The 9,524-nt window shown below is 36.9% G+C and overlaps 1 protein-coding gene across 6 annotated transcripts in view; it reads left to right on the top strand.

The window, feature by feature from the left end:
• The first annotated feature begins 182 nt into the window (after positions 1-182).
• The window catches only part of ARL6 (ADP ribosylation factor like GTPase 6), a 19,869-nt gene continuing 10,527 nt past the window's right edge, over positions 183-9,524 (top strand). Inside the window, exons 1-5 of one of the 6 annotated variants that reach the window (XM_026845421.1) lie at positions 183-667; positions 2,366-2,516; positions 4,994-5,058; positions 6,819-6,887; positions 9,272-9,366. In XM_026845421.1, coding sequence (XP_026701222.1) covers positions 2,394-2,516; positions 4,994-5,058; positions 6,819-6,887; positions 9,272-9,366 — 352 coding nt within the window. In that variant the 5' untranslated portion in view covers positions 183-667; positions 2,366-2,393. Of the gene's footprint in view, positions 668-1,596; positions 2,035-2,054; positions 2,517-4,993; positions 5,059-6,818; positions 6,888-9,271; positions 9,367-9,524 lie in introns of those variants that run through there. The other 5 variants (XM_026845432.1, XM_026845449.1, XM_026845457.1 and 2 more) reach the window with 5 other exon arrangements.

The raw sequence follows: 9,524 nt of genomic DNA, 5'->3' as shown, positions 1-9,524 counted from the left end.
AGCCCTGACTCCTCGCCCGCTCACCCCGAGCGCGGTGGGAGGCGGGGGTCCTGCAAAAAAAATAAAAATAAACTAGTTCGAGCTTGAAATAATACTAATCTGCAAGGCCCTCCTGTACCTCAGCGCTTGCGTTTGAGTGATCCACGTGAATTAAACGGACTTTTAGTGTCAGGTATCTTGGCCGGGACCTCCGCGGGCCGTCCGCTCCGATCGCCCCCTCAGAAGCGCGTCGGGGCTGGCGCTCTCTGCGCTGATGCTTCAGGCTCAGCGTGCTGGGAACCGGCGTCGCGGGCAGCGATGCTTTCCCTGGCCGCCGGTGGGGGAACGGGGACCGGGCCGGGGGGGCTACTCGCTGGCCCCACTCCCCTCCGAGTGCCTTACGTGACGGCTTCGTCCTCGGGAGCTCCGCTGCCCGGTTAGTCACAACAAGCGTTAAGCACTGGTGCCTCAGGCCTACAGTTCTTGACAAAGGCCTGTGGAGTTTGACAAGTTCCTGGACCAAATTCCTATCTTAAATAATTTCAGGACGTGTCTAACATACGCTGTATAGCATTGTAGGCTCAATATCAGATGGCACTATATGGGAACCTGAGCCAGCTGTAACTGCTGTAACTCTTCACAGCTGAGAAAAAGAACAGGAGAAAAGGAGCAGGGCAAGAAGTCAAGGGTATGTTTTCCCTGTTGTATTTTTAATGACATTGCCAATTGTTATGACAAACTGGTAGAAAAAATGCCTATAATTAGAATATGGCAAGGAACTGTTGTCAGAGAATGTCTGTTCAGGCTTTTGGGTTTAAAAGTGAAGCCCTAGAAGTATCTTCTAAATGCTTTCATTTTCTCCTTTTCCATTTTAAGAGTACCTGCAAGGTTGAGGGTTTTTTTGGACCTTACTGTCTAGACGATATCAATAAAGCTCTTGATTGGACTAGAGCGTAATGTGTTTTGGAACAGGGTTTTGTCAGGTTAACTGGATAATAAGCAGTAAGCCTTAATCTGCTTTCAGAATTGTATGTATATTAAACAAGGAGTGGGACATCAAGCAAAGGGAGTTAGAAGAAAAATCATGATATTTTTTTTTCTTTGGGAGAATTGCTATAACTAATGGTGGGCTTCTTTACTCTGGTGACAACGGTGTGTAGCTGTTACACACATAGCCACTCTGTAGATCACTACCAGTCTTGAATGAAGAGGCACTAGATAAAGCTTTAAAAAGGATCTGTATTTAAAAATTAAAAAAATCATACTGTAAACAAAGGTGATGGCTTACATGACTTTATTAAATTCAAAGATTTTAAAATTATTTCTATTAAAAGGCTGTTAATCATAATTTTGTAATTAGTTAGTGAAGAAGAGAGACCAAACACTTGTAATAGACATTTTTTTCCACTTCTTCCTCCTGCGATAATTCTCTGGATTAATTAAGATTGCAATCCGAGGTGCCCAGTGCTGTGTGTTTTTTCTTTATTAAGAGAAAAAAGAGCCTTCACCATTCCATAAAATTCCTCTGGCATTAATTTAAATGCTTTATTATTGAATGCATCACAAATATTTCAGCTGTCTGATTGCTGAAATTATTCTGGGTGGAATTCACTCAGGACAGACAAGGGTTATCCTCTTTGCGAGGTATATTCAGCCAGGTACCACAATGGAACGTGTGATGTAAGCTCTGAATATGCTACTGCCAGGTAACTTCAGTCAGTGTCTGGGCAGGAGTAGGAGTTTGGCATCTACCTGACATGTGGGTGAATGTTATGGTGTCTGGCTTCGTGTCTCTTAGATCTATTAAAATCAGTTTCTTTTTGTAGTGAATGAGTTCATAATTTATACGTGTTAATATTGGCAATGCCTGTTGCAATTAGCGTTTGAATTGAACAGACAGAGGGTACTTCATTTACTTCAGGGTTCGGTAAATTACATAGCAGGTGCTGAAGAAGGGAAATACTGTTTTGCTTTGTCATCTGAATTATGAAAAGTGACTGGACTATTGATGATTTGAAGTAAAATGTAAGAGTCTTCCTTTTTTCGGTTTGGAAGGTAAGGAGGCATCACAGTTGTGCTCTTATTTGGGCTGCTCAGAACAACAGTATTGCTACTCAGTAAATGAAGGACACAGCATTATATAGACAGGGCTATAAACAGCCAATCTACTTTTGTATCAAGGCCTCTTCACTATAATCAGCTTATACTCCATTTGCTTAGTATACCAAGCAAACCTGCTGTGACAGTGTTTGTACAGTGTCTTATTCACACTGTCTTTTAAAAGTTTAACAACTGCTTCACCACACGCCCACCTACGGTGCTAGCACTGCCGTACATGTAATGGTTTTCCAACAGCTATTTCCTTCTCTGATTTTCTGAACAACAGGTGATCCCTGTGTATTTGAGCCGGAATTATGGGATTGTTTGACAAGCTGGCAGGATGGCTTGGGCTGAAGAAAAAGGAGGTTCACGTTTTGTGCCTTGGCTTGGACAATAGTGGCAAAACAACAATCATAAATAAACTTAAACCTTCAAATGTAAGTAAGCTTCTTAGTTCTCTGTTGATGGTTTTACTGCAGAATTGATGTTTAAACTGGTTTTGCATGCTGTTATACTAAATGTGATCATGGAAAAGATGTGAAGAGCTTTTTCATTTAGTACAGTGGAATGAATGTATTTTCCAACTAACTAAAACTAAAAGTAAGCATCCACATGCATGTTAAGAAAACATTTCCCAAAAAAACTGTTAATATGGCATGGTTTTCTAAGATCACCCAATAAGGAAGGGTTTATGATGGCTGAAATCTGGATCTGAATCAGTTTAAGTCATTTAAATAATTGCTAGGATTGCAGTTATGAGTGATGTGTCGAACATTTGGGATAAATACAGTTGGTATAACAACATGTACTTGTTTATCATATTTATTTTTATCTCTTCCTGAAAAATAATAGGTATATAGTAAATAATAAAATAAGAAATAACGTGAAGATGCACACTTAATGGTGACTATTTTTAAAGCAGAATAGCTTTCAAAAAAGGTATCATTTATACTTGCAGTTCATTCATCCAGTGGAAAGTGTTTAAGGCCACTAAGAGTGCATAGTATTCTGAGCAAAATGTAAAGTAGGATTAATTTGTGTCTAGGTGTGTTTATGGACTAGAAATAGATGAATTCCGATAGGCATGTTCAAAGCCAGAGGCTTGTACGTGTTGGTTGTACGCATCTCGGAAACCATGATTTCTGCTGTTTACATCAGGACACAACTTTTGGTTTTTAATTTCCATTGAACTTTTCCTGAAGAGTACCACTGGACGTTGTTTTAAAAAATGTAATGTGGTAAAGGGTCTGCTACTTTTACATTCCTGGCAATTATTCTTCCACTGAAAATTAAACAGGTTTATACAGAAATGTTATAAACTGCTTACTATCTGCTGCCAGTCATTTGGGGGAAATTCTACAATTTGTACCAGGCAAAGTGTATATTTATGTACATTTTGAGATCTTTATTGTAGCAGTGCTTTTATGTCATGCCTTAAGCACTGAGGGATTCCTAACTAGAGTTGAACTCAAACTTTAAGATTTATCACAATAAAAAATAGGTATGAGAGAAGGTCCCAAGGGAATTACACAAATAGAATAAATAGAATTTGTTTCCTTTATTGTAAATTGTGTAATGAGAATTTACTTCTGAATGTTTTCATTTCATGTGATGTTTTAGGAGGGTAGCTTTGCGTACTACTCCTGTAAGTCATCATTGTAAGACATGACAGATTCTCCAATGTGCAACAAATGTCATTAGATCAGACTTGATGAAATTGTTTATTTTAGTAAGTTCGATGGACAGATGATTTTGAGCTCTGGATCAACTCAGTCTTCTTAAGAACTGCTGATTTGTCCTAGGAGCAATATATTAGGTGTTTGGCAAATAGAAATGTTTCTGCATCTGTCTGCAGTTGTTTCTTCTGGGCCTGATAAATACATTTGAAATAAATGTTAAAGAAATAATACCTCTTCTGCTCTGCACAAATCTTCCCTTGGAGACCAGAACCGTTGACTAAACTGTTTATGATGGTGGAATGCCATTTTCGTAATGAAGCTGCAGGTGAACAAGCTAAGCTTGCTTCAGTTGTATGTGAGAAGTCAACTGCTTATAGATAGTGTTTTTACTAAGAGACTCTAGAAAGTCTGTGAAACCATTGCATGTGACTTTCTTGGATGGCTCTGCAATCTTAAGGAATGTGACCTACCTCTCTGCTCAGTATCAATGCTCCTTAAAGAAGCTATTCTGTTGTACCAACTTAGCTGTTAGGTTCCTTGGCTAGCTCAGCAGTGAACCTGGTTATCAGACACATCTATCAATAATGCTTTATCTTTTGGCCATTCATCTGTGGTAAATGGTGATTTCTTCCTGTGTTGTAGTAGTCTGAATAGAACTATAGTTAGGCTGGTGTGTAATGTCCACTGTGTGATTCTCTCCATCAAGTAGACTCCTCCAGCCCGTGGATGGAAGCTGCGAGTATGGCCAATCTAATATCTTAATAGAAGTATACCTTCTTTTATCCAAGAGCCTTAGGGTATCGTGCAGACTTGTTTGGGTTGACATTGTGATTTCCAAAGTGCACAAATATTGTGAACTTTGATCTCAATCATAATCCTCAAACTGTTATCTTCCATATTAACCTGTCCCCTGTTTATTTCATAGGTAATATCCACACATACATGAGTACAAAGACTAATGTAAAGGGTAGAACCCAGCTTTTTGAGGCTAAAATGTCTTCAATGCTCTTCTCCAATAGCATTCACTGTATTTCCTAGAAAATACAAAACCTTGATTTTTTAATTACTTTAATTTCTGGGAACTTTTTAAATATAATGTTTCTAGATTTGTAGAAAGTTTTTATATTGCACAGCTTGGGGGTAAATAGATCTGTAATGTATTCATGTTTTAAATATATTTCAATATTTACATTTTCTAACTTGATTGTAAAATTTGTACTTCCTTTTCTTTAAAGGCTCAAACTCAGGACATTGTCCCAACAATAGGATTCAGTATAGAGAAGTTCAAGACCTCCAGGTAGTAGTTTCTTTTATTTTCTCCGTTTAGCAGTAAGTAAGTAATTAATATACAATAGTTGTACTTAATTACCTCTTTCAGTGGGATGTAACTGAGTATAATGTGTGGTGATGTAATGGCACGACATGCAGTTTGCTGAAATGCTGTAGTACCCAGGAGTCCTAATCATGATCCAGGACTGACAGTGTTAGAATATATTGTATGTTTTGTGCTACTATAAATCTATGTATGTGGGGAAAAAAAAAAAAAGAAAAAAATATTATTTTTGCAGTAGTGTGTGTCTGCTGTTAAGAATTTCAGAATTGGGCACTGTTACAGTCTTGAGGAGAAACAGTTGCTTATTATATTCCATTAAGCACTCTTACTGGAGAGACTCTGAAGACATTGCAGTCTAATCTCATTAAATGAAAAATGGTGGCTACAGTGTTAGGAATATAAAGATGTCAGGGACAAAGGTCAGAAAAAGGAGGAAGAAATTGTTAGTTGAATGAAGGCTAAGATTTAGAAAAGAAATGTTGTGAGACATAGTTCAAGGAAGTAACATTAGCTATCATTTTATTATTCTGTAGCCTTCATGGTGTATTTTTAATGGGTGCGGTTAGTCTTCGAGTAGCATGCCCCACTGGATGAGAGATCTGCGAGAAAATTGGTTATTCCTTGACCTGATATGTGAGTCTGATAGGTTTCATGTTTTTAGAGGAGGCTCCACAACTCTCTTCTGTCTCAGTAAAGCACATGGGACAGATTTGTGGTTTGGCTGTGTGAGAATGTAAATTGATTTATATTGCTTTCCTTTATTCTTATTCTGTAGTAGGCGGGATGATCTGCAAATACACTGTATAGGAAGATTAAAAAACCAAACCAACCCACAATGCACCCTAAAACCTCATTAATTTAATATTACAATTCAAAATACGGCTTGGAGGTTGCTAATAACTTTACACATGGCAGAGCAGCTAGTCCAGAATCAGATGATGTCTGTATCTAGAGTAGAAAGGATGTCTGGAGAGCTTCCTTTTCTAAACCTTCTTGTTTTGGTGAGGCCTCCACTTGGGGAGCTATCTGGAACTACCCAAACCAGGAAAGGCTAACTCCAAAGTCAATGTTGCCTCTGTAGGCATGTCAGGAGTGGATCAGAATTTTTTGTCATGTTCCTTAAGTTGTCTTGCTGTATTTAGCATTTGGGTGAAATCTCAAAGTTGTGAAGCCTACTCTTTGTAGCTTGGTCAGGTCACCTGAGTTAACCTGTTACTACCAGAATGTGGTTTTTTGTTGTTGTTGTTTTTTTTTGGATTTTTTTTTTTTTAAAAAAAAAAAAAGAGCTTTTGTTTTGCCTGCAGAAGTCTTTGGAAGTTACTGGTGCCTGTCTAGGGACAGAATTTAGACAGGCTGTGGATTTTAAGTCATGGTTCATCTGAATTTCATTTACTCAACATTAGCAACAATATTCAATACTAACATGATAAAGAGAGGCTGAATGGGAGTTATATTGTATTTGATGTAACTTTTTACAATTGATTTTGTTCTTTTATTCAGAGAATAAACAAACACACTTTCCATTGTGAAATACTTCTATAAGACCACAATACTGAGTAGGATAGCTTGAAGGCAGATAGAGTAACCAAAGTTCCTTTGGGAATCATTCTCAGTTGATTAGGATTAAAGTTGATCTGGCTCTTTTCTGTCAGGGTATCAAAGAAAATAGTTTGGGTTTGGGTTTTGTTCTTTTTTTCGATGCCTCATACGCTTCATTTTCTTTGCAGCTTGTCTTTCACAGTGTTTGATATGTCAGGTCAAGGGAGATACAGAAACCTCTGGGAACATTACTACAAGTAAGCCTGTCAGTTATTTTAAAGCGTTGCTGTTCATATTAGCTGTTGTGTACGTTATGTGAACAGAAAGAAGTATGATGATAGCTAGTGGTTAGGAATCATTCAGAGAAGACTTACATCTGGTGTTTGACAGAAGGTCATTCTGGATAAATACAACTTTTCTTTTTGTTCTAAAAAAATGGAATTTTTTTATATGCTGTTAATCAGCATGCTTTTGGGGACATCCTGTTGACTCAAAGATTGAGGGAGTATACTAGGGATGGGATTTAAATGTTGAAACCTGAAAACTAATCCTGTAAGAAAGCACCAACATGAGGTAGGTTTCCTATTTTATTGTGCTTCTGTAGGTAAGTGACTTAAGACCCAAAAGGTACTGACTGATGGCTGAGATGTTTAGAGGTGAGGGAGATTAACCTCAGAGAATGAGTCATGTGTAACTAAGAACTTGACCAAGTATTCTTAGATTTTATCAAACAGGATATTCAGTTATAACACTGTGGTATTGCCTTATTGGTAATAGACACCATTTTCTGGTTTTTTAACTACTAATGGAACTTGAATCTTCATTTATGTTGTCTCATTGTTATTCTGTAGTATCTGATGATGATCTAAGTAAGGTCAGCAGTAGTAAACCACATAGAAATAGCTTGCAGAAATAGAATGGAAAAATTCTGCAGATTATAATACTGATTAAATACTAATATTTCATGTGATAGAGTTTAAAGTATCCTTTAATTGAGGATTAATCTCCTTTCTGGGCAAAATACATGTTAGCAATCTGAAAACTTGTTGTGTGGGTCAAAGATCTTAATTGTTCAAGAGTGTTAGATGTATGTCTCCTAGATCTTTTGGATTTCAATAACTGATGCCGTGAGGCTGCTCTCAAAATGCTAGCCAAGTGCTTCATAAGCAAATAATTTTTCTGACTGCTGTATTTAATTCCGTAACTGATCCCTTGTGTGGCATAAACTGGTTTTTTCATTGTAAGAGTAAGGGAGTTTCTTAGGTAATGCTGACAGTGAAATGTGTGATTGTATCCACCTCTGTTCTTGACCCAGTGCAGTAGTCACATATTTAAGACCAACTTCTAATAATAATATAAAAATAATAATGTTCTGTTCAGTTTATAAAGTTAAGCAAGATTTAATTTTTCAAGAATTGCAAAATGGCAATCAAATCTGATCAAGTATCTGAGTTGCTTTGGAGTACTTGAAGCTTGCCCTTTTCTTCTGTCTGGCTTGAAACTGTTTTCTAGGATGTCCTCAAAGTACACTTTTTGTAAGTATATGTAAGCTTATGTTGTGTCCCTGTTACTTGTTTGTGAAGTTATTTTTTTGTAGTAAATACATGCTAGGACTCTGATTCCTCTAGAAAAATACTCATTAAAATGCTCATAAAAATTACTTAAGCATTTTCAGCTAATATGCAAAAGCTTTATTTGCTGTTAAAGTTCTTCTGTACTCCAGAAAAGAATGGACCTTCTCATACAATCTTAGACTGGTCAAGTTATTTCTGTTTTTCAGTAGGTCTAGGACTGTTTCCTACCAAAATAGGAAGATAGATGGTGCTGAGGAGTGAAGAATGTATCCATAATGGTGTCTCAGTGAAATGTAAAATGAACAAGAAGTGAATATTACATGAAAATGTAAATTAAAAGTACTTTTTGTGGGTGTTTATAATTGTCCATCTGAATTGGTCAGACTCTATTTTGCTTTCAAATAAGTTTTGATAAATGGAACATTAAGTCATAAAATCAGTAACAGCCTGAAATGAGTTGAATAGTTGTATATATGTTATGACTGTAGATATATTGCCACCAAAATATCTTAATAATTTGAAACAGGTGAAAGCTTTTAACCTATTAAAAGCCAAAGAAATATCCTTTTAAAAGTTCATCTGCATATGCCTACATGTTAAACACCTGTGGACAGACAGTTTTTTCTCAAAATATCATTGACCTTTTTCTAAATAAACTTGGTTTAGTGTAGGAAATAAAGAATTCCTACAAAAACCTGCCTTGAGATTTTCCTTGTCTGACCACATTGTCAGAACAGCAGTTGGTTGTGTTTTCGGAGTTCATTTTTCAGCCTCAGAAGTGAAATCAAACTTTTCTGAAGGGTCTGCGTAGACTGAACTTTGTCTAAGTGACACAGCTAACAACCTCATGTTTCAAAAAAATTATGCAAGTAACTAAAAGACTGAATTTCAGAATTAAGACTGGATTCAAATGTTAATGGTAAATAACACCAACAAAAATTAGATGGGAAAAAAATCAGGTTTGTTTGCTGTTTGGGGGTTTTTTTTTTTTGGTGTTTCTTCTGAAGCCTTAATCACAGTTTAAGAGAACCTATAATTTGCCTCTTTGCTCTTTTTATGTTATGCAGAGAAGGCCAAGCCATTATTTTTGTCATTGATAGCAGTGACAAATTAAGAATGGTTGTGGCCAAAGAAGAACTTGACACCCTTCTGAATCATCCAGGTGAGGAGGCTTTTTTCCCCTTCCGTCTCCATATTTGTTATGTTGTCTTAAGAAAAACCCTTATATGACAAATTCTGCATTCTGAGTACTCTGCAAATATTTTAGCCATTCATGAATACTAGAATAATAGTCTTCAATAAGTTGGGGGGGGGGGGGGG

The sequence above is a fragment of the Athene cunicularia genome, assembly GCF_003259725.1.
Source record: "Athene cunicularia isolate RWA chromosome 1 unlocalized genomic scaffold, athCun1 chr1_part1, whole genome shotgun sequence".
In the NCBI taxonomy this organism is placed as follows: Eukaryota; Metazoa; Chordata; class Aves; order Strigiformes; family Strigidae; genus Athene; species Athene cunicularia.
This window is presented reverse-complemented; position numbering and strand designations above follow the sequence as displayed.